General features: G+C 44.2%; 2 protein-coding genes across 2 annotated transcripts; both read right to left on the bottom strand.

Moving 5' to 3' along the window:
- Positions 1-614: 614 nt before the first annotated feature.
- Positions 615-5,635, bottom strand: TVP23B (trans-golgi network vesicle protein 23 homolog B). Its single transcript, NM_001281928.2, has 7 exons — positions 5,600-5,635; positions 4,905-4,987; positions 3,908-4,052; positions 3,347-3,436; positions 2,014-2,145; positions 1,783-1,911; positions 615-838 (listed from the first exon to the last, which is right to left on the bottom strand). Exons 1-7 carry the CDS (start codon positions 5,609-5,611, stop codon positions 806-808), a joined length of 624 nt encoding a protein of 207 aa, NP_001268857.1. The 5' UTR covers positions 5,612-5,635; the 3' UTR covers positions 615-805.
- A 2,946-nt stretch (positions 5,636-8,581) lies between these two features.
- FBXW10B (F-box and WD repeat domain containing 10B) lies at positions 8,582-20,259 on the bottom strand. Its single transcript, XM_034067772.1, has 12 exons — positions 20,196-20,259; positions 18,948-19,130; positions 18,739-18,866; positions 17,707-17,829; positions 17,078-17,190; positions 16,482-16,685; positions 15,375-15,496; positions 14,687-14,835; positions 13,692-13,834; positions 12,970-13,128; positions 11,921-12,081; positions 8,582-9,429 (listed from the first exon to the last, which is right to left on the bottom strand). Exons 1-12 carry the CDS (start codon positions 20,257-20,259, stop codon positions 8,582-8,584), a joined length of 2,397 nt encoding a protein of 798 aa, XP_033923663.1.
- Between the last annotated feature and the right edge of the window lie 1,520 nt (positions 20,260-21,779).

Below are 21,779 nucleotides of genomic sequence, written 5' to 3'. Positions count from 1 at the left end.
CAGATGCATCCCTTCAACAGTGTTAGACACCAACTGCTCCCAAATTCACCCTCTGAAATTGTGCAAGCAACCTTCCTCAGAAACTCTTGCTACACTCTCCATACAGGTAGAAGAAGGATTTCCCATAAATCCAGGGGTTTAAGAAGTTACTGAGACTTCCAGGGATGCTTCAGGTAAATAAATAAATGACCAGAGCTGCTCAGAAGTCAATTCCCACAGTTTTCGCGAGGCTTTAATGATCCCCCCACTAGGCCACCAGCAATACTTCCTTTGGATGTCCTTCACTGCAACCACCTCAGTGCCGTTCAGATCACAGAACGAGAGCTGTGGAGCCAAAAGAGCACTATCTAAACTCTGTACCAGAAGCAGCAATGACCTCCAAGAACAAAATGCAGCAATGTCCACAACTGAAATGATTTGAGGCACCAACTGCTGGAGGAATGGGGGGAGTTCTTGGGTAACAGAAGGCTCGGCTTGTGCATGGTTTTTCTGGAAAAGGATGTGCAGCAGTTTTCTCTTAACTCATCCAGTAATTCTAAGCCTGTATGAGAGCCACCTAGGATAGTTATTAATTGAAAATTTAGGCAAATTAATTCTAACTAATCAAACTTAAAGAAAGGACTTAAAACACAAACTGCTAGAGGAAAATCGAATATAAGCTGCTAGGAGTGTTAACCTGAAGTCTTGCACAATTTATTTACTTCTTTTAATTCACACCTCATGTATGCAGCTCCCAAATCTCATGGTCAGAGCAAAGTTCCCTGTTGTTTACTACTGTGAATCCGGATTGAGTCTTCTGCTACTCTCAGGATGCTGGCTGATCTTCTTTAGCCACAGTCTGCAGAAGGAAGGAAAGGAACAGAGAACTATGTGACTCTTTGCCATCATTCTGGGGCAAGACATTAATTTCTGCCAGAGACTGACATGGGTCTGGGTTAATTCCCACAGTGGTAAAAGCATTCAGAAGCAAAGTGGAGAGGCCAAGCCCGGCACAGACTGCCAAGAAACGATGGTCAATGTTTCAGCTTCTAATCACACTAAGGACAATAATTCCAGCAAACATTTGTGCACCTGTGGCAGCCAAACCACTGTCCCTAGAGTTATCTGCATAATAGAGGCAGCCACATACAGAACACCTGGTCAAAGCAGAAGTTAAACAACAGCCTGAAGGTGGGACGGGACAGCTGTGCCCACTGCTGCAGGGACCTACAGAAGGGAAAAGCCCAGCACTGGGGCAGAAAAAGACCTGTAGAGAAGAGCTGGTTGAAAGGGAGAAAGATTATAAAAGGCAGCAGCTGCCCTTTCAGCTAAGAGCTATATGGGCTGCAGCTGTGCATTGAAGCACAAGGATCCATGCAACACCCTCCTCCACCTGCATGCCTTTGTAGCTAAGCACAACCTGAAGAGGAAGCAGTGCAATGAAAGGACTAACTTAGCAATGTGTCATCCAAGGGGAGCAGAGTTTATCAAAAACTGGTTTACTCTGATCATTTTCACTGCATTCTTTATCTCCAATACATCAGCCACAGTCCAGTAACTTGTATGTTATGTACCCATGAGACCAGCCAATACTACAAGCTCATGAATCAGTGCAAACGGAACTTGATGCCAGTAATAAGCAAGTTATTCTATGACTTAACTGAGGGGGCTTGAATTCACACAGAAGTTAGGTGTGAATAAATAACTTTTGCAGTCTTTCCTTTCATGCCTAGGCAGGCAGGAAGTTTATGGACAGAAAGAAACATGACTGGAGCATTTCCAAAACCTTGGGAATCATCTTACCTGCCGCAAGAATTGCTTTCCAAGATAGCTGGTCGCCATGCTCGTCAAGTTCTTCCTACTGCCAACTTTACATCTGATATAACCGTAAAGGTTGGCTCCCTGAAGCACCACTCCCATCACAACCACTGCCTAAGACACAGGAAAATAAAGTCACTAATTTACACCAATTTAATGACACTTATTTACTTGTAAGGTGCAAGATCTGTTCCAGAGTTGAGGGAGTCCACTCACCAGCCATTTCACTTTGAAAGAAAAGAGTGCACTGAAAGCAAATATCACCCAGATCATAGGGCAGGTAATCAGACCTAACCAGAAAATTCGGGACTCTGCTTCTGAGGAGCTTTTACTCCTTTGTGCTGATACCTAGAAACAGAAAGGAAATGTGATTAACAGGCTGCTCTGTTGTATAGATCAAACTGTCATTAAAAACAGTCTAGAATCTACAAGCCCACTGTTTTTTGCCTCCACACAACAGTACTGGGTGCTTTCAAGATCAATTTCTAAATCTCATAAAGATCTTTCTGCAATAGATGTTTCCATTAAAGGGACCCTTTTGTCAATCTGCTATCAGAAACTGTGGAGGCAGAAGCATCAAATCCTCTTGGAATGCTTGGGGCTGAAAGGTTAAGTTTGGGAAACATGACATTTACTGCATGGCTCAGTTACAAAGCTCACAAACAGCCAAAGGGGTAATGTTTCCTATGCCCAAACCACTGCACAGAATTTCATTAATCCTATCACTGGCAGAACTAAATATTAGTACTCTCAGGCATTAAAGTAGGGTAAATTTTTCTTCACACACACAGACGTCTGACTTGAGCCACACTACTGATTTTATAAAGTCTTTACAGAGCAGAAGATCCCAAGCAAGAACTCACTTCTTCCTCTAACAGTTAAAAAGTACAGACTGGGTTAACAACTTATTTACAGCATTACCTTTCTTTCCTCCTCCAGAATGTTCTAGCTTTTCTAAACTAGCATGGTTTTGAGGAAAAAATGGGCCTGTAGTGAGCACCCATACTCAGCTGGAGAAAGGTTTGGCTTCAAGTCCCTACACCACCACAGACCTCACTAACAATCTCAGAAATAAGCAAGCTCAAAAGGGTTAACAGACATGTAGTGAGGTGCCTGACAGATGGGATACAAGACAGGCAGCAGTGGCCATCATGAACACAAAGGCCAAGCAATAGCCATGAGGAATGCTGTATGTTTCTTCCTACTTCCAATAGTTTTCTGTAGGTGATAAAAGGTATGTCAGCTGTTGGAAGTTTACACCAGAGAACTTGCAGGTTACTGACATGACATGGGAAGCTTTACTGCATCATGCATGGACCTTTTAGGTTGCTGACATTACACCAGATCAATACCGCATGAGGAGTTTTCAATTCAGTAAGAAAGCTTATCCAGCACCCTTTATGAAACAAGTCCTGTGGTTACAGATCTGCAGCTGGAAGTAAATGTCTGCACTGTGCAGTCTGCCATCGCAAGTGAAACCTCCAATCAACACAGGTTTCATAACCCAGAAACAATTCAAAGAATAAAAAAGAAAATAAAAGACATTTACCTTCCTGGCTTCAAACACCCAGTGACTTTTACCATCATCATCCACCTGGTTCCACCAGCGAAGGCCAACCATCAGTCGTCCTGTGACATTCTGAAATAGAAGAAATGCAAGGAGCTTTCTACCTTCTGCTTAAAAGAAACCATTTACCAAGGTTCAGCTGTTTGGGCTGCTATTTTCAATGCTGCTCATTTACTTCACATTTGGGAAAACAAGATTATAAGGCTCTTATGTTCACAAGAATCTATTTTCTATTGTACTCCAGTATAATATAAAATTACTGTGAGGCATATTTCTGGTGATTTGAAAGGGATCTGATAATGAAATCTTTAAAAGAAACCCTAATCTATGTTCTCCACTTGATTTTCAAAAAGAAATGAGGTACACAGAGACTTAAAAGTTCTTATTTTGTAACTCTTCGAAATTCATCACAGCACTTGAGGGTATTTTGGACATTTTCTGCCAAAAGCACAAAGAAGCAACTTTTTGTTGTGCCATAAAGTATCATTGTTCAATTATTCTTATACTAAGAAAAAGGTAACAAAAAACATAGGAGGAACTTACCTTTACAGCCCAAAAGTCACACGACAAGAGGAGGATAATTGTCACCATGCAGGCGATAAAGCTGCTAGTTAAGAGCTCACAGAGCAGATAGACAACGATGGCACTGACTCGGAAGAATAAGTGGAAAAATGATGCCACAGGATGCCTGGAATGAAGTACAACAGTCACAGCTCTTTCAGACAAGGCAACTGAAGCAGTTCCAGAGAAATGACGTTACCAAGTGATCTCCAGCCAACCCACAGGATAAGGATCAGCATCGTAACACAAACCCAGTGTGCAGTGACTGCTGGGAGTATGGGAAATAAACTGACAAGATCATCATAAGGAAGACATGTTCTACCTGCCTGATGTTCCACATGCAGACAGAGCGGGATGAGATACCCAGGGCTCAACATAAGGCAATTTTTACAGGGTGAGTTTAAAAAGGCTCTGACAGAGGAAACACCTCTGGAAGGAAGATCACATTTTTCAACACAGCAGACTTGCCCTTCTGCCTCATTGCTGCAATTTCCAGGTCAGAAACATGCAGCACAGAGCCAAGCACATGGGTACAGACACTGCTCTGTGGCAGGAGACCAGGCAGAACAAGGAAGGAGGCAGATGGACCAACTACCCCAGGACATGGCAGACAGCAGGGCAGCACAAAACATAGGAAGGAGTGGGAAGGAGGTAACAAACTAGCTCAGAACCAGCCCTCAACCCAAGAGCCTCCCATTACAAAGCATTGCTGTATCTATGTAGATTCCTTCCACACAGGAGCACAAACACAGATTAAATGTGAGGGCACCCAGGAGCATGAAGGCACGGATCTACACACTCCAACTGAGCTTCTGGAACCGGTGCTCTCAGTTCCCCATAAACTACTCTCCGTTACTGTCACATAACTTATTCCAAATAAGAGGTACATGACATGATCTGATCTAACGCAGCAGTCCTTCCTTCCTTCCTTCCTTGTGCTTCTGCATAGAACCCACCTGAAAATTCCACAGACACTGACCTTATTTTGGACTTCTTCGATCTCCTGGATGCATCATCATCTGCATCAAAGAGAGACACATCTTCGATGTCATCACTGCTATCCTGAAGCAGGGAAGAGACACAAAGAGTTACGAGAGGAAAGAGAGTAGGTTTTCAGCTTCAAGCAGGTACAGTTTTGATTACCCAGAACACCACAACAACACCTTCAGATCAAGATCAATTCTGGAAGAACACTAAGATTTATCCACATAACAAACAACTTTTGACTTATTTGTGAAAGCTACAGACGCCCACAGTGTGAGGCCCAGCGCGCTTTACATAACCGGACAGTTACCACTATAGTCCAGGGTCTTTTATTCCTCGTTTCTCTTAGAGAATGCGTTACCTTGTATCAAGCTATTCCTGTACCAGCCAACAGACTCGCATCCTCCTAGGGAACGCACCAGGCCGGCCACAGAACCGGTTGGTTTTCACACCGGTAGCACCAGCCCTGCCTGTGCTCACCGCCTGCCCCGCACCGCTCAGGGCAGTGCCGGAGAACACCAAAACCCTCCCGGGCCCTCATAACCCCTCCCGGCGGTTTTAACCGCTTCAGGCCCGGCTCTCTGCGGTGCTGGGGGTCACCCGTTGGCTGCAGGCCTAGGGCAGCAGTAGCTCCGCTGCACCCCGAACCGCCCCGCTCCCACTGCCCCAGGCCCGGCCCCAGCCCCTCACCTGCCGTAACATGGCCGGAGCTCCCTCACTTCCGCCTGCCACGCACGCGTCACCGCGGCGGAGCCAACCACGGCACGCTCCGCCCCGTTCACGCATGCGCGCTGGTGGGGCCGGGCTCGGGACGTGGCGGTTGTAGTCCCAGCCTGCTCCCTGTGGAGGCGGTGATGGCGGCTGACAGCTCCGTAGGGTTCAAGCCGTTCCCCTTGTCCTGCCCCTGCATCCCTTGTCCCAAGCCCCTCTCCAGGTTTCCTGCAGCCCCTTTAGGCACCGGAGCTGCTCTCAGGTCTCCCTTTCTCCAGGCTGCCCCAGCCCAGCTCTCCCAGCCTGGCTCCAGAGCAGAGCTCCCCAGCCCTCAGAGCATCTCCATGGCCCCTTCAGATTCTGGCACAGGTCAAAACCAAACAAAACCAACTATATACCGTAGAAAATACGCTGGAAAAGGCTCAAAACAGAGCAGTATTTGTAGAGCAAGGGAAGGCTGAGCAGCCACGCTGGAAATAAAAGGGATATAAATAAGTCTTAAGGAAAGGCACAGAGCCCACAAGGAACACACAAGTTCACAACACCCTGGTCTTATAATTGCCCATTGCAAGGCACAAGGATCCATCAGAGGCTGAAGGTCTCCGAGGAAACCCATCTGCAAGCAGCTCATCCCAAACACGCTGCCCGTCGGGGTCTGTACACGAGCAATTTAGGACGCGTTCATTAGGGAAGGAATGAGTGAATTCACGCTACATTGAGAAAGGAAGGTGGCAAAGTTAACGGTATGGTTATTCCTTCCAGTTGTTCTTCCATCTGTTCTGGCAGGCAGGGAGGAACAGAGCGGTTGCTGTGCAATGAGGTACAACGTTGCTTTATTACTTGCTGCCTGTTTGAAGGAGCATGACTTGATCCCGGTTGAAGCAAAAAGGGTCTCTCCCTTTCGGAATCACTCTTACTATAGCCGGTTCCAGCTATAACTGCTTGCTGGGTGGATCTGGCTGCTGATGTATTCTTGAAAGACTGTATTTAACTGGGATTTAATTATTCTGGGGACTAGCCCATCCCTTGGTGTATCCATATGCAATGATTGCTTAAGTCAGCATGCGATTTCACAGGCAATCCAAAGCTATTACTGATAAATACAATACTATTTAAACACTTAATTTGCTTGTTATGGCCCTGCTGTCGCCTCTTTGTATAACTCCCTGACTCCTTCACGTTGTGACCTGTCAGGCACCATTCCTCTGCTGCAATACAAACACTTCCAGCTATAACCAGCACTAAGCATATTTAATTCAGAAGCGCCTGTTGGGCTATACAGACGAAATCACTGCAACGTTAATACAATATCATCACATCAGGAAAATGTTATCTACACTTTGTGGATGACAAGCACAACATTAACAGCACCTAGCTACAACAAAACTCTTATTGAAGCTACCATGCCATTGCTCAGCCTGGCTTGCTGCCTGTTTGCTTGCAGGAGCATCCTGCACAAGAGCAATGCTGCCCACCGCAGCCTCAGGCTGTCTCCTCTGCACACCCAAAGGCCATGCACACAGAAAGGTCAGTTTAATTCAGAAGTGAATTAATACAGAGTAAAACCACCTCTTAGTTACCTTCATAAGTGACTTCACATACCATGTATGACATCTTCCCAGATGTTAATTCCTTTCCAATGCATCTCTGATGCCTGGCTTCTGGCTTTGCATTCCCTGTGCCAAGCTAAAGCAGATCAGAGAAGGACTTGGTCCAGTTCTGCCTTTGTAGATGGTTTCACACAACTCTTGTTGGTTGTAGCATGTCACAAGAACCCAAGAACCCACGCTTGCAGGCAGATGCTGATTTATTGATTCCAAATAAGGTGACGCTTTAATCCTCCTCATTTCAGCACAACTAAGAAGGCATCAGCCTTTCCATGATGTTTTTTCCATCAGGCTTCTGTATTAGATGCTTTTTTCCAGAAGGGTTGTGCCAAAGGGCCTCTGGCTGCAGCTGTGCTGGGCTAAGCCTGATTTCTTGTGAGAAAGTGCCATCCCGTGGCTAAAAGTGAAATCTTTGCTGCCTTCCAGTATGAAAACTAACATAAGGCAAAGCCACCCCAGACAACTTACTGTCCACTGTTAGCAAGGTCTGGCTTAATCCCAGAGTTTAGGAGTTGAAGATGACATTAAAATGAGCAAACCAAAACTAACCTGACTATAATCTCAAACCAGAACTGCTGCAGAAAGGACCCTTGGCTTACCTGTGAGCAGGATTGTCCCCAACACAAGAGGATAACGGAGGAATTTCTGCTGCGCTGGCCCATATACTCACAGTTGGACAACTAGAAAGGTGTTTGTCTTCCCAACTCAAGCCAATTTCATTAGTGGAAATCACGCATATTAAGGCATTTTATCCATAGAACCAGAGAAATAAAAGTAATAGTTTCTAATTTAATACAAATTAAACTCTAAGCTGCTTTCCAGCTATGTGGCCCCAGCACATCCAGGTGCCTGGGGCTGTTCCTCCCCCAGGGGCAGCACTTGGCATTTCCCCTTGCTGAACCCCTCCATGTCCCTCTAGACAGCAGCAACAAGCTGGTGCATCAGCCACCCCCCCACTTCAGTGTCATCGGCATCATCGTCATCCATATCATCAATTAAAGATGTTAAAATCAGGCCCAGTATCAACCCCTGTACTACACCACTAATTACTGGCCTCCCAGTAGACTCATGCTGAGGTCACCACCCTCTCAGATCAACTCCTCAGCCAGTTTTCAGTCCACACTTCTTCAGCTTATAAATCTGATCAATCCACATGAACTCTAATAAGATTTTTGTTATTATTAGTCAGAGTTGCAGCATATGTTGAGCTGTATGCATGTCAAACAGTGCTGTGGTTGTAGTAACAGCAGGTCTAGCATCTAGGAGAGGACTCTGGCCTTTCGCTGCCTTGAGAAACAGCTGAATGTACACCAATAACACTGGAAAAATTTACAGTGGAGATAATCTCTTATGCTCAAAGAAATGTATTAAACCCAAGCTCAGGAGCATGTATTTTCCCCTCCCCAGTAAAAGAATCTATAGGTAAGCCTTTAATTTTCCTTAACCATGCCTTCTTGCGTGCTCTTTCCTGTTCTTCTCTGAGCTTTTCCTGGTGTGCCTGATACTGTGCTATAGCAGCTGCCTCATACGCCTCCTTCTGTTTCGCTGTCAGGAGCCTGAACTCCCCATCACTCCCGGAGGGGCTTGCAGCATATGGACAGAAGGACTTTCTTCTCATTGAAAATGCTTTGTTTTTCATTTGTGCAATGATCACTCGTGTTGATTTGATCAGTTGAGAAGAAGCCGCAAAAGGACTGGCGACGTGAACCTCTTCTGCTGCAAAAGAAACGGCTTTACCACCACCACTGTGAGCTTTCTTTTCCTGCAGCAAATCACAAGTCTTGGGATGTACCACAGAAGGAGCAGGGATGGAGGAATTCACAGTGGGTCGGTACAAAGAGTTTTTCAGCTTGAGCTGCAGCATTTTGGTTTCAAAGGGGACAGAAACAATTCTCACAGCCATGGAATCACTGTGCAGTCTTGCACGCTGGAGCAACGCTGTCTGATCCCTTTTGGGTGGCAGAGGAGTTTTGTATTTCTGTACCTTTGCAGGGTACTGATGTTCTAGAGGAGGTTCCAATGCTTCTCTGACTTTCACATCATTCTCAGTGCTGGAGTTGTCCAGGGCTGGCTTGCAGGTGTTCTGCAGCATGCCGACCCTTAAGAGGAACTTGTAACGGGACATTGTATATCTTGAGTCTTTCTTCCTTTCATGCTGCAAAGTAGCTTCTGCCTTGTCAGAGCCATGTTCAGATTTGCCATCTGTTTACAAAACCAAAACAATACATTTGGAGTTGAGGATGGGTTTTGTGATCATTGTTGGCAGGGTAGTACTCAAAATAAGACCAGGAACGAGTGCTGAATTGACGTGCGTATGGACAGTCCAAGTTTATCTACAGAACAGGTAGCATAGGAAGCTACAAGCCAATGGTGCCCATTTCAGTTAACTCATCCTTGGCCTCACTAGTAACACTGCCAGAGGTAATTCTGTCTCAATTAACTGAAAAGTGTTCCTTGTCAGAGCCTGTATGGGGCAAACTGAAGTCAGATTCTAACATACATTGCGCTTTGTGGCTGGTTCAGTTTCCATCTTGTTAGAAACAATGGTTTCTGAAAGGAATTAGGTTCCTCACCACCTCTTTCCATACACCCCTTCCTTGTCCTACAGTCTGCTTTGGGAAAAGGCTTCAAGACAAGTCAGTTCCCAATAGAAATCTTTGGCATAGCCAGCATCTGAAAACCACTTGAACCCTTACTACTCAGAGATGCATTTGAATTTGAAATCACAAGACATGCTTCATAGCCTAACTTTGCTCTCTCAAGGGATATAGGGAGGGAGTTGTGCTGTATGACAGACACGTCAGGATGGATAGTGCAATTATGCCCTTGACTAAGAATTAGATGAGGATTGCAACACAGAGTAAGACACTTAGTCCCATGGCCTTGCCATAGCAATTCATTTGTCACTTTGCAGTGTCACACTGTTTGTGTATCATTGCATTGCAGTACAACTGTGTTTTTCTAGACTGGTTAACTGAAAGGTCTGCCCTCTAGGAATGTGTTTTAGAGAGCATTAAGTTGCAGTGCAGAAAGCAGAATACAAAGCACAACAAGCTAATGGAAATCACTGCTTGCTCCTCATTCACAGGATTTAGAACTGTTTAATCCGCACATACATATGACCTTGCAGCTTAGTTACAAACACCAGGAGCTTAGGGTTAGGGACTTGCAATTGGTACAGATACCAGTTGATACCAGAGTCTGTGTTAGAGATCCCAACAGATTCTAAATCTAAGACCTGAGAAAAGCTACCTTAAGGAGACACACGCCATATGCCACAGACAGATCTCAGGACTATTTCAAGTTTCAGGTTGCAGCATTTTGCTAGCTGAGACAATTTACATACAGGTTTTTTTTTAAAACCAGTTTTCTGAGTTACTGCTATTGATTGAACACCAATGACTTGAATAAGTTTCATGCAGAATTCTCCTACACCTGATAAAGCAATCAAAAATAGAATAAAGATACAATAAAAACCCCTAAATAGCAGAGAGCAAAGCCTTATAGCTAGAGCTTAGAGCCTCTGTTTCTTTGCTTGATCTAAAGCAGCTTCCGCAGGATGCTTCTGTTCTTACCATCATCTGCCAGGATCCTTGCAGAATATTCTCTCTCTGACTTTTCCGGGGCTTGTGTGGTGCAAGAGATGAAAAGCTTTTTCTGCTGCTCTGCCTGAGTGTGAAAAGGCTGCTGTTGCTGGTGAGCTGCTGGTGTCATCAATTCATACCAGGGAGCTAGAAAACAGAAGAGTAAGTCATCTCTAAACTCTGCTGATGTGGAACTTGTTTGAGGAAATCAGCATAACTGATGGGATGTCAAGGCCTCAATCACTGCTTTGCCTCTTATCACAGCTTCTAAAGGTCTAGGTATTAGAAAGAAAAACAAAGATATTTGATCAGCAGAAAACCACACAATCCAAAGATGGCAGCAGTGATTTTAAAGAATATTATGTATACACAACCCATAATATTTGCCACTAAAATTATAGTGCAGTTCCTATTTGTTTCCTGTTTCTACAAACTGTGCATCTTTTACCAAGCAGAGCTGCACCAATGACATTAACAGCTGATGGCTTTAAAAGCATGAAAACTTTAACCCATCAGTTTATCTGCAACATACTGCTTATAGAGCTGAAAGATTCATGATCCATCCTGTATCAACTAACTCTGATTTAAAAATAAAGAACATCATTGTTATAATGTAAAAGGTGTCTGTTTATGTGCAGCTGCAGTTCATGCTGATGGCAGATGCCAAATGCAGGTGTGCTATGACTTTCTGCAGTCTTTATTAATAAAGAATTCAGGCACTGAATCAGCAGCATGTTTCCATGCACACCAGCTGTAAGAACGAATACTACTGATTTCTCTATTACTCGGCTGGAAAATGACACTGCCTGTTTTGACAAACACGTTGAATTTATAGCAGACCTTTCTCAAAGGGTACAAAGGTTTTACAAAAGCCTAAAATCAACAGAACCATGGAAACACATCAGCACGTCTACCACACTGCACTTCAAGAAAAGCAGTGTTAGGATGAAAGGCAGTGACTACTTGAAATGATTTCTAACTCATTTTAGAGAATAGCAGTGTATTACAGAGGCTGTGTGTAATACTTGGAGATGTTCCAGAGCTTTTAGGTGGCTGGAAGTTATGCAGATCAAGGTCTATTCTCTCCCAGGAAGGTCGGCGCTGCTGACTGACACTGTGGCGCTTCACTCGCAGAACAGATATCCTGCGTGAAGTCCTTTTGTCCTGTTTTTTCTTCCTCACCACCTTTCTGTCAGCATCTAAGGTATAGTCCCACCTGGTCTCTTCAAACTCAAGCAGCAACAGTTTACTTGACAAATTGATCACCATCCTGGAGAAGGGAGGGAAAAGCCCATAAGAGCACAGATAACATTAACAGAGCAGTTACTACCGAAGGGTACCATTTGCTTCTGTGCAATTCAAAACCCTTAAACAGATCCAAGACAGCCATCACTCTTCTAAGGGAGCAATAGCAATTCCTCACTTCAGTCAGATGCTGTACACTTTTAACTCATGTTCTGTATGAGCTCTGTGGGGCTCTTTTCACTACACTTTATGGCAAAATTAGTTTTAAAATAATGAGGATGAAAATTGCCAACAGCAAGCTGAGCTAGATCAGTGCAATGCCAAAAGAAACGGGGGATGCCATGTCATTAGGGACATTTAAACCTAAATTGGAGGGGTGTACTGGGTCTGGTTGGGATGGAGTTAGTTTTCTTCATAGCAGCCCATATATTGCTGTGGTTTAGAATCGTGTCCAAAACAGCACTGATGACACACCAGAGTTCTAGTTATAGCTTACACAGAAGCAGGGAACTCCCTTTAAGTTTAGAGGTCCAGAAGTGAAAGAACCTGGAAGGATTTTCCATTATTGGCTTTTATAAAGAGGCAGTAGGTCAGGTACAGGCAAAGGCTTTGTCAAGCCTTGGCTTGATTCTCCTGCCTCTTAAGGAATCTGGGCTCAGAGTTCAGCTTTATGGTTGCATCTATATTGCAAGTTTTAGAGAAACAGGAAATGGTACATTGCTGAGTGGACTAAGAAAATCTCTTTTCAGCCATTGTTATAAAAACCAGATTATTAAAGCAGCCAATAAGCAGTAAACCCCTTTAAAACTTACTTGTGAGAAGGACAGTAAAAGGAAAAAATACAGAACTCCTTACACTACCATGAAATCTACCTAATTTGGTTCAGAGACTGATGGCAGCAGTTGTCACCAACCTGTTTCCTCCGATACAGAAAGAAGATACGGGATCCCCTTTGATATTGGTCACCAACACTTTCAGGCAGATTCCAGTCAAGTAGTTAAATATACGGATCTTTCCATCAGCACAACCGCTGAGGACTCTGAGATAGAGGAACTCCAGAGACAGGACTTCACTGAAAAACACAGCACATCACCATCCTTTCACAAGGAGACACCATCAAATACCTCTTGTCTTGGCGGAGATACAAAGTCTGCCTCCATGAACAGGCTAAGCAGAGGAGCTGATCAAGATATATAAGAGGTCTAATAGTGAAGTCCTTCATAATCACTTCATTGTCCAAACCAACCAAACCATCATACTCTCATAGCAACCAGTCCAGTTATAGCCATCTGCTGCATTTCAGATTTCATTTTTATGTCTAGGAAAGTAAATGATAGTGTGATACCCTGTTGTATACAGGTTGGGATCCTCAAAATAATGGACTATGCACTGTCAGTCTTACATCATCCCTGCTTGTGAGCAAGTGATTGTATATTTGCATTTTAGGTTGTTAAAAGTCTTAACTGACACATGCTGGTTGTGACCATGTATGCCTGACACTGGTTTTAAGATGAAGACTGCTGAAAACAAGGATATTTCAAATACTAGGACTGATAGTTAAGACATTTTGTGTTCCTATAAGGGAACAAATTTAGTAGACTGTTGAATACAACTTGAAACACATCTGATTCCTACTTAGGGTGGCGGAAAGCTACGAGGCATCTCTTAAGTTTTCCCAGCATGCTCCATCCCAGGACATATCTGTCAGTGCTTCCTGTGACTAAATGCCACTCATCAAAGGACAAGCACTTAACTGGGCCTTGGTGCCCTTCCAATACCTGCAAAGAAATAGAAATAGGTGCAATACTGTCAGCAATCTGGATGTAAGCATACCAAGAAAAAACAGCCTTATATACTGTATTGTAGTTTTATTGGGTGTTGTTATACCAATACACGCTATGGATGACTGTGTTAGTTTTATAATCATTCATAAGTGTTCTGGGCTTCCTAGCATGGAATTAACATCGATTTTCTATCTTTATTACATTAAATAGATGTTAATGCACTGAGACCTTTGTGATCTCTTGATTGTTAACCCAGGAGAGAAGAGAGTGGACTGCCCTGGCTATAGTGGAATGCAACTGCAAGCTTAGCTCAGCCAGAGCTGGGATATCTTGCAATTTGCAACTCTTCCCCACATGTAGAAAGAGCTTCACTCCTTTCAGATGTGAACTAACACTGATTCTGGACACATGCTAAAGTAATTAGCAGACTCCACCCTCAATCTTCCCCTTGCAGAGTATCTATCCAGCTGCTTCAGCATTATAAACTGGTTCTGAGAGCAAATCTCATGTTTTGGGCTAACCCATCGTACCTCTGACCCCAAGAGCTGTTAGACAAGCCCTCCCACTCTCTTCGTAGGTTCTGAATGTTTCTGCATGAGCAGAGATTGATTTATCTTCAGAGAACAAGCAATGATGTGGGTTAAGCAAAGCAAATCAAGCCCTTGGTTAAAATTGACTATTTGCTAATAAGTAGTTCTGCAATTCATGGATAGTTCTATCAGTTTATGAAATTCCCAAAACTAAAAACAGTCTAAAGTCTTTGACAAAAGCAAGAGGCTATGATAAACTAGCATGGAAGATTTTTGACCATTTAGCACAAAATTATCCACCTAAGAAAACACTTACTTTGATCAGAGCACCAGTATCAGCTCTCCAGACCTTCACCAGCCCTCGGTCAGACCCACTGACAATATGGGTGCCGTTCATTTTAACCACCCCAACAGCACTATTGTGCTTCAGAGTCTTGACACATTTCCCACTCTGCAGGCTCCACACTGTTAGGGACAAAGGGGAAAAGTATTAAATGCATGTGTCCAATGATAAGTTTTGCTGGGTACAACATGAATTAAAAGATACTATTGGAATTACAGCTATATGTTGTAGCTGCAGCTCTGCATGGAGCCAACTATTGACTTAAAAAGTATAATTGCATGGCAGAAACATTTTAAATGCAAAGTTCAGCAAAATAACACAACTTTTTCATCCTTACTCTATAAGCAGAACAACTGGCAAAGCTGAAAGCTAGTATTACTTGCCCAAAAGATGGTCCAGCCCTATAGCCACAGAACTGAACGGAAGCAGAAACAATGAGAATTTATTCAATGACACAATCAGAGACCTTGTGTGAGCCTATGTCCACAGCTTAGGCTGTTCTGGAAGGAAGAATGAGGCACTAAAATTCACCCTCTGATTTATAGGTTTAGTTTCATACCCACACACTGCATGTGTCACACTCCTCACACCTCCCATGTACTCTGACCCTTGTTTGCTGCTGTTTGCCTTTGTCTGGGAAGGTCCTAGTCTTGGCTCTCACCTTTCACCATCCCATCCTTGGCTCCTGACACAAACTGCTCTTCATGTAGATCCAAGCAGGTGATTGTCCCACAGTGGCCATTGAAGGTTTTCACACAACTACCACTGTATAGATTCCAGCATCTACAAAGGACCAATCAAAAAGGGAATATGGTAATTAACTTAATTAACAGCTAATTCATCTTTTAATTATTTCCTATTTAATAGGCCCAGCTCTTCTTCCATAAACACAGGATTAAACTCAGGAGTCATTTTACCAACATATCAGAGGATTTGGAATGATCCATTCAGGCTTAGCATTAAGTTTTTACCCATATACTGTGTTCTTCAGCCTCTAAACGGCCTGGAAACGTGGCTAGTTTTCAACTTTGGCATGGTTACATTCAATTAACCTTAAAGAGCAGAGCTTTACAAGATAAAGCTGTTTATTTACTGCCTAGTGCCAAGATGATTGCTATTGACTTTACCTAGAGAGCTCAAACCCAGGCTCACACAAACAGCCCTTTTGGAGCAGGGAGGACAGAGCCCAAATGAGTGTAAAACCTTCTGTTAGATGCTGCCTGTGATGAAGCTGTGTAATTGCCATGCAGAGCCAACCTACTGCTTTGCTTTTCACCTCTCATCATGATACTGTCAGGATTAGTGATAAATGTGAGAGCTGATCATCTCCAGCCCTTGTTTCAGAGTGCAATACCTGGAAAGAAGCAGCTGTACAGCAGGTACCAGGCTGTTGAGCCTGCTTAGCACAACAGGCCTTCTGGAATGACATGGAGAAACCCAGCCTCCCTGAACTTGATGCTGACGTTAGCAAGGTCAGAATCTCCCTGCAAGGGCTAATTTAAAACATACCTGGTGTTTTAAGGTACTGTAAGAAAGCCCATGCTTCCCTCTATTTTCCTTTCTTATCACTCAGTAGTGGGTGGAATAGGGAAATGGAAGCTGTGCTGTGTGAGTGGGGCATGTGTTTCTATACATCCCGTCCTTTCTTCATTACTCTAATGAAAAGCGGTGGAAGAAGAATTCCTAAAGACTGGAGTGGGAGGATTAAAGTTTCACATTTCCTAGCCCAAGGGCTGGTGCCCCATGGCACAGTCCCAGCAGTGCTCACCTGATGCTGAGATCGAAGCTTGCGCTGAGAAGAAACCCCTTCTTCTCATTGAGATAGAGTGCTTTGATGGTCCCGGCATGGCCAGAGAGCAGAGGAGGCAGTTTCTTTATTCCTGGCATTCCAACAAACCTCACTTTTCGATCTGCAGAGGCAACAGCTACCAAGTTTCCACCACTGTAATGGATTACTCTGCTTTGGTCTGATCTGGATAAGAAACAGTGACTGAGATGAGTACAACAGATCAAGGGCTGATGCTTAGTGGTCCTCACTGAACAACCCAATGGACAATACATTTAAGTGGTGTATCTTTTGCAGGCACAACAACCAAGGTCCCTAGTTCTGCATATCCAAGTTTGCATCCAGAGGGTAGGCTTAAAGAAGGGAGAGGGCTCCTCCTGGCCCCATATCCCTTGTGATACACTGTAAATCACTAACATTTCTGGTATCTGCATAAAACCTGGATTTGATACTTAAGACTTGTTAACACTGATGCTGAGAGACCCTTTTCCAACCATCCATTCTCACATAAGGGTCACAGAAATGGGACAGGTTTTCAGAAGCTGCTGTTCAGCCCTACAGCCAGGCAGTTTACTCACTGGTCCATGAGGATATGGATATTGTAGGAGCCACAGAAGACATTTCTCTCTTCCAGCTGGATTGTGTCAGTTCTCAGACCTTTATAGGTTTCCTGCAGATTGTTTCCCTTCTCCTAATGAAAAGGAAAATAGGAGAGTAACTCAGGGAAGAGGAATGCAGTCTTATTCCATCATATTAAACACATCAGCTTGTCCATACTGTAACGATGAGACCAGAGACAGAAAGTGTTGGTAAGGAGCACCCAGAGTGCACAAACATCTGGTTAGCGCAGAAAGGAGGGTTGTTCCCATGCCATGGTCTGTGACAAAAGAGGAAGACCCAGCTGCTGCACCCTTTGTTCTTTGGGAAAAAGGCTGCATCCTTATGATGCTGCCTAGCTGTGCCAGCACCCCATCTTTGAGGCTGTGCAGTGGGGGATGCATTAGGACAAGGCAGGAGTTCAGGGATGCAAGAAGGTGCTTAGCAAGCACTGGTCCTTGTGAATTGCTCATGATGGGACAAACCAGGAGCAGGAGCTGGAGGAGAGCAAAGCAACTCCAAGTTCACTATCCTGTCTTCCAAAGCCACTGCCTTCCTCCCCAAATACTGAAATGCAGGATTCACGGAAGATCAACAATTCCCAACATACCCTCGTTTTACTTTGCTGATCAGTGCTTTTGGCTTCAATGACATCACCCTCTTCATTTAACTGTGGAATTGCCACTTTGACTGTTTTAGCATAGTTTGAAACAGCTCCTCTTGGGCGCAAGCCCTGGAATAAACCAGCAGAGACAACACCGTTACTACAGAGTGCACATATGCAATGGATGCTACTCATGTGTCGGTGCTTCCATTGGATGCTACATGCAAAGCAGAGCTGCATACACTGGCTTGTTGCTGTTGTGTAAGTGATCTGGCTTGCATTCACTTTATTGGTAGATTTAACTTCTGGGTAAAATAATTACTTTCCATTTGTCTCCACACTCTAGTCTTAAGCTTTTAATAAGTTGCATCTTGCCTTTGGCAAGCACTCAGTTGATTCAGAATCCAAACCCACTGAGATGAGAGGCTCTCAAATCACCTTTATCAATATTTAGGACTCGTTTTTACTGTGTAAAACCTTCTGTTCAGCCTTCTTTTAAGGCTAGCACAGAGCTGAGATTTCTGTGGTCTCTCTAGGGGTTTATCATCACACTTAGCTTGGTGTGTGGCAGATCTGTACTAACCAGAACAAACCTTTCCTAAAAGTTCTGCTTTATTGTGTCCCAGCCACCAGCTCTGATTTCTCACAGGGAAACCCAGCGTTCCCATCTTCCTATGGGGAGCAAATAAAGCTAACTTTTGAGGTGCTTCAGGGAGCCATTGTAGCTCTGCCCAGTTCCCACTAGCTCCTGGAAATCCAGTACTTGCATTTGTGACCAAACTCTTTCTGTTTACAGGAATGTTTTAATCCATTTTTAGAGTCACAGCCTCTCAAAGTCAGTAAAAGCTATTCTGTTGTGATCACTTGTGACACTCTGAGTATCTCCTCTGCCTTAGCTCTGCAGGGAGAGGAAGAAGGAACAAGGCAGAGTGAAAGATAACCTCTAGCAAAAGCAGCTCCATCCAATGGCTTGGGCAGTAACAGAAAAAACACCAAGTTTTAAAGTGTGTAACAACAGCAGAAGCCCATGCATCATACCTGCAAATACACGATGTTCTCCTGTATTACACTATGACATTCACGTTCCCTCTTGACTTCTGTGGCCAGGTATTCCCAGCATCTGCTCACAGCAGCACATGAAGCGAGGGATTTCTGATCCAAAAACCCTAAGGAATTCAAGGCACATATTGAGCACATCGGACACCATTCATTACCCTTTGGGGAAACCAAAATCAGAGCAGCTTTACCCAGGATGTACATGGACAGATGAGGGGGCAGGCAGCGGATTAAGTCCTTGGGTGGGTTGACAGTAGAGGGCAAGTGGAGAGATCTAGGAACCTTGATGACATCTTGGTCAGCTATGGGTATAATAGGTGAGTTGTTCTCTGTATCAGGACCCTCCTGGATGAGGCATTCAGTGTTCTGACCACCTAGAAGACAGGAGTTTAGTCTCGTAAATGCTTGAGCTTTGGTGCCTACTGAGAGCACTAATGTTAGTAATGCACTGCAAGAGTTGATTGAGCTTAATGTAGCTTTTCTGCTAGTCCCTTTGATACTGCACCATTCAAAGGAAGATGCTGGAAACCCCCTGGGTCCTGCAGGACAATCCATATAGTTTCCCCCCACTATTAAATACTCAGATACTGCTACCCGTTATATCAAGCCAGCCAGTTCTTGTAGATGAGGTTTCACTTTTAAGAGCATAGTGGGAATCGAATCCAAGGTCTAGGACAGCTCTATTCTTTGAAGCTTCTTGGAGATTCAGTAGGTTATCCATCTACATGTGCCTGTGGAAGAATTAACCAAAGAATCAAACCTTACAGTAGGCATCTGAGAGCTGAATTATGGGATTGTAGAAGTTAGAATAGTGTGTTAAGTATCAAATAAATTATGCTGGGCATGATGCTCTATGGTATGGAATATCCCTTCGGTTAATTTGGGTCAGGTGTCCTGGCTCTGCTCCCTCCCAGCTCTTTGTGCCCCTCCTCACTGGCAGGGCATGAAACTAAAATGTCCTTGGTTTAGAGTAAGAACTACTTAAGAACTAAAACATCAGCACAGCCTCAGCAAGGCTGAATCTGCCTTTCCTATCACAAGATATATAAAAATAACTATATTATATGTATATTATATATAATGTAATATACATATATACTATATATAATATTATATTGTATATAATATTGTATCCTTATTAATAATAATATATATAATATATATAGTATATATTATATATAATAATAATACAATATACCAGTTGTTATAACAATATAACAAAATCACTGCAGGGACAACCACCCCTGCGCCAGCACCCCAAACGTGACACCCCGCAGGTCTGGCTGCCCTAGGTGCAAGGCTTTGTGTCCACCGTTTTCTACCTGACACCGGGGAAGGGCAGCATCACCTCTAAGCCCGTCCCGTGCCCCGGTACCCCAACACACACCGCCGGTGGTGCCAGCACCGGGGATGCCGGAGCCACGACCCCGCTTACCTGCCCTGGCCGGGCTGCCGGCTCCCCCCCATCCCCGTGCGCTGCGCGTCGCGGCTGCTAGGAGACATCGGTACCGTAAACCTCCGGCCGCGCCGCCGTATTGCTGCGAAGAGCCGCGCACACGCGTTTGTGAAGCCGCTTCGCCCCATCTGCTCCCGAACAGTCAAACTTCGCTCAAACGCATTTAGTTTTTCAGCTTCGTTTCCTGAGTCCCAAGTTTCCCCAGACGGAAACTGAAAACGAACAAAACCCCACTCAAAAAGCCACAAGCAAATAAAGCCAAAGCACACCTCATTTAGTCATCTTATGAGTAAAAAAAGCACGTAGTGGTGACTGGATGGGCATCCACATAGCTCCCCATAGCTGAGACCCAGTGGTAGTGAGGCCAGGAGGTTACCATGACATCCCATTCCTGTTCTTCCCATGGACTGCTCTAAATTCTTGCCTTGGGTGCCTGCAAGGGAGGAGCTTTGCATGAGGAGGTGATGCAGTGACATTGTGGCAGAGGTGTGAACAGCTTCTCCATGACCAACACCACTTTTACCATGGCAGCCAAACAATACAAACAAATCAGTCAAACGACAGGAAAAGAAACTGCCAGAGGGATTTATCTGAGCTGGAAAGTCTAAATCTGATGGAAAATCACCTCTTCTGTGGGTGAGCTGAGGCAGAGCCCATGGCTACCTGCCTGGGCATCAATACCATTTCAGTGAAAGTATCATTGCTACAGCAGGTCTTTTGAAAGGTGAATGTCTCTAATGGAACAAAAAAGCATTACTGTGTCACACTCTGGCTTTGGAAGACCTGGAAGGGCCCTGAAAATCCCTGGCTGTGGCCTTGGGATTGTTTTCCTAGTTTCATGTTATGTGCAAGACACAGCCAGGAGGGAATCGTGCACTGTGTGAGCTAAGCAGCTCTGCCAGGTACCACTACCTGCTTTAATCCCCGTGTTAACAACTCCTGGCATTGTGTTTGGAAATACACTAATAACTGTGCAGAAACCAGCTGTGCCTCAGCTGTTCTTGGCTCAGGCTTTATCTATGTACCAACAAATGGTACCACTTGGAAAAGAGTTCCTGAAACAGGTAACATGTCCCATCCACTTTAACTTCACTACAACCCATGGAGCACATCCTGATACCAGGAGGTTTTGTGTGTAGGTGCTCTGTGTGATTTGGGATAGAAAAGGGTGTTACAGACTCCTTAAACCTGGCAAGTGCTGCAGTTCCTCTGTGTTGCAATACATGTGGTGTTATCACAATTGCTTAGCTCTGAGCTATGTTCATATCATCGCTTCTCAACAAACCTGTTATCACAGGCTAGCTGCAGTTCTACATGCAATTACTAATTATTATTAATTATATTCAAGTGGAAAATATCCCTTCTCCAAGCTGCTAGAGCATCATATAGACAAGTTCAATGTCTTATAGTAGTAAAATAAGAAGGGAGGGTTTGGCAATCAATTTCAACAGGGTTTGGCAGACCTTAAATACACACTAAAGTATATGGGTTTGGATGAAAAGCAGATAACAGTGTCTGATGTTACGGCTTGTCTGGAGGTGTGGGATCAGCCTGTTTTCTAGCCTCA

This window comes from Melopsittacus undulatus, chromosome 11, assembly GCF_012275295.1.
Source record: "Melopsittacus undulatus isolate bMelUnd1 chromosome 11, bMelUnd1.mat.Z, whole genome shotgun sequence".
Taxonomy (NCBI): domain Eukaryota; kingdom Metazoa; phylum Chordata; class Aves; order Psittaciformes; family Psittaculidae; genus Melopsittacus; species Melopsittacus undulatus.
Note: the sequence above shows the minus strand (reverse complement) of the source record. Positions and strands in the feature narration are given on the sequence as shown.